Below are 1,813 nucleotides of genomic sequence, written 5' to 3'. Positions count from 1 at the left end.
TGGTAATTGAAAGAATATAGACTTCTTTTTAAATGGACAATCTGCACCCCTTTTCCTCTTCTTTACATCTCGTTTCCCAAAATAATTTTCATATCCATACAATAATTCTTCAATATCCTTTCCAGATAATGGAAGGGGCAAACATCAGTTTCAACCTTACCATTAAATCTTCTAGTATCAAACCTATGCTTGTGGTCAGGAGGTAGAAATATTATATGGTTCATATAGCAGACTTTACGGCTATGCTTTAAATACAATGAAGAAGTACAGTAATGGAAATTCAGACAACCCAACTTACCCTTCGTGCTCCAACCCGATAAAATGGCATACCCTGGAAAAATCACTAATGGTCCAGAGGAGACTCGAACGTAACATGAATGTTTCATCAGCATATGCATCGTAGGTTTCTAAACCTACTTCCTATAATTCTTTCAACTCAGCGATGAGTGACTGCATATATACATTTATATCATTACCAGGGCACATGGATCCAGGGACTAGTGTCGAAAGAATTAAGTTATCAGGTTTCATAATCAACCAAGGAGGAAGATTATAATTCACTAGAATAATTGGCCAAGTGATGTGACTTATATTCATCGATCGATAAGGATTAATCCCATCTGCCGCTAAACCTAACCTGATATTTCGAGGGTCCGCTACAAAATTTGGATGGTTAGCATCCATCAAATTCCAACCCTCTGCATTGGCCGGATGTCGTAGCTTTCCATCTTTTGTTCTTCCTAGTGCATGCCATGTCATGAGTTTAGAGTAGTCTTTACACATGAATAAGCGTTGGAGCCATGATTTCAATGGGAAATACCGTAAGACTTTTGCAGGAATTTTTGACTTTTTTTCTTCTAAGTCAGGAGAAACAGGTGAGGGAGAAACAGGTGCATCAATCCTATTTTTTGGGATTTTCCATCTTGAAACCCCACAAAATTTGCACTTTGTTAGGTTTATATTTTCCCCCCAATATAACATGCAATCATTGAGACAAGCGTGTATTTTCTGATAATCAAGACCTAATTCTCTAATCATATTTTTGGCCATATTAAAAGAAGAAGGCATATTTACATCGGGAAATGCCTCCTTTATCAACTTTAGAATACCGCTAAAGGCACCCTCGGTAAAACCATGAGTGCACTTTAATAAGTAATTCACTATAAATCCTAAAAGAGTAAATTGTTCACACCCCGGATACAAAGGTTGTTTTCCTTCCTCAACAAGCTTATAAAACCTTTTTGCTGTGTCATTCATTCCATTCCTAACTCTACTTTCATCACGCATCATTTTATCAAAATCTTCACCTAGGCCCATACCACTATCACAATTTATCTCCTGATCAACTTTTTTAAACTTAGGGGTTGACACTTCGTATACCCAATTAACAAATGATGGACACAGTCCGTTACTAACGAGATGGTCATACACGTCTTCTTCAGAAAACCAGAAACGATTACTACAATCTTTGCAAGGGCATCTTAGTTCAGATCCTGTGGCAAAATTATCGAAAGCATTTTGTACAAAATCTGTCACCCCATTACTATAGGCCTCACTGTACTTTGGAAGTGAAACCCAAGTCATATTGATTGTTCATAAACCTATTTTCTACACAAAGAAGGAAACAAAGGACATACATCATAAATTATATAACCATAATTATAAAATCTCATTTATAAAATGAGATTTTATCAATACAAGCCTAAACAATCCTTAATTAAAATTCATATTGAAAGATCTCATAGTTATAAACTAAATCAAAAAATAAACAAACAAAGTTATAATCGATGACAACAAAGTCGGTACTCATACA

At 35.6% G+C, this 1,813-nt stretch overlaps 1 protein-coding gene across 1 annotated transcript; it reads right to left on the bottom strand.

Annotated features, from left to right (window-relative positions):
- Positions 1–420: 420 nt before the first annotated feature.
- On the bottom strand, positions 421–1,584 carry LOC141665467 (uncharacterized). The gene has a single exon (XM_074471451.1). The coding sequence runs from the start codon at positions 1,582–1,584 to the stop codon at positions 421–423; it is 1,164 nt and encodes a 387-aa protein (XP_074327552.1).
- Between the last annotated feature and the right edge of the window lie 229 nt (positions 1,585–1,813).

This window comes from Apium graveolens, chromosome 6 (genome assembly GCF_009905375.1).
Source record: "Apium graveolens cultivar Ventura chromosome 6, ASM990537v1, whole genome shotgun sequence".
NCBI classification, from domain to species: domain Eukaryota; kingdom Viridiplantae; phylum Streptophyta; class Magnoliopsida; order Apiales; family Apiaceae; genus Apium; species Apium graveolens.
The sequence above is the reverse complement of the archived record's forward strand: the minus strand, read 5'-3'. Positions and strand labels throughout refer to the sequence as shown.

Bases quoted from the DNA above. Each gene is read 5' to 3' on its own strand.
- LOC141665467 (XM_074471451.1), bottom strand. From the start codon at position 1,584: ATGACTTGGGTTTCACTTCCAAAGTACAGTGAGGCCTATAGTAATGGG.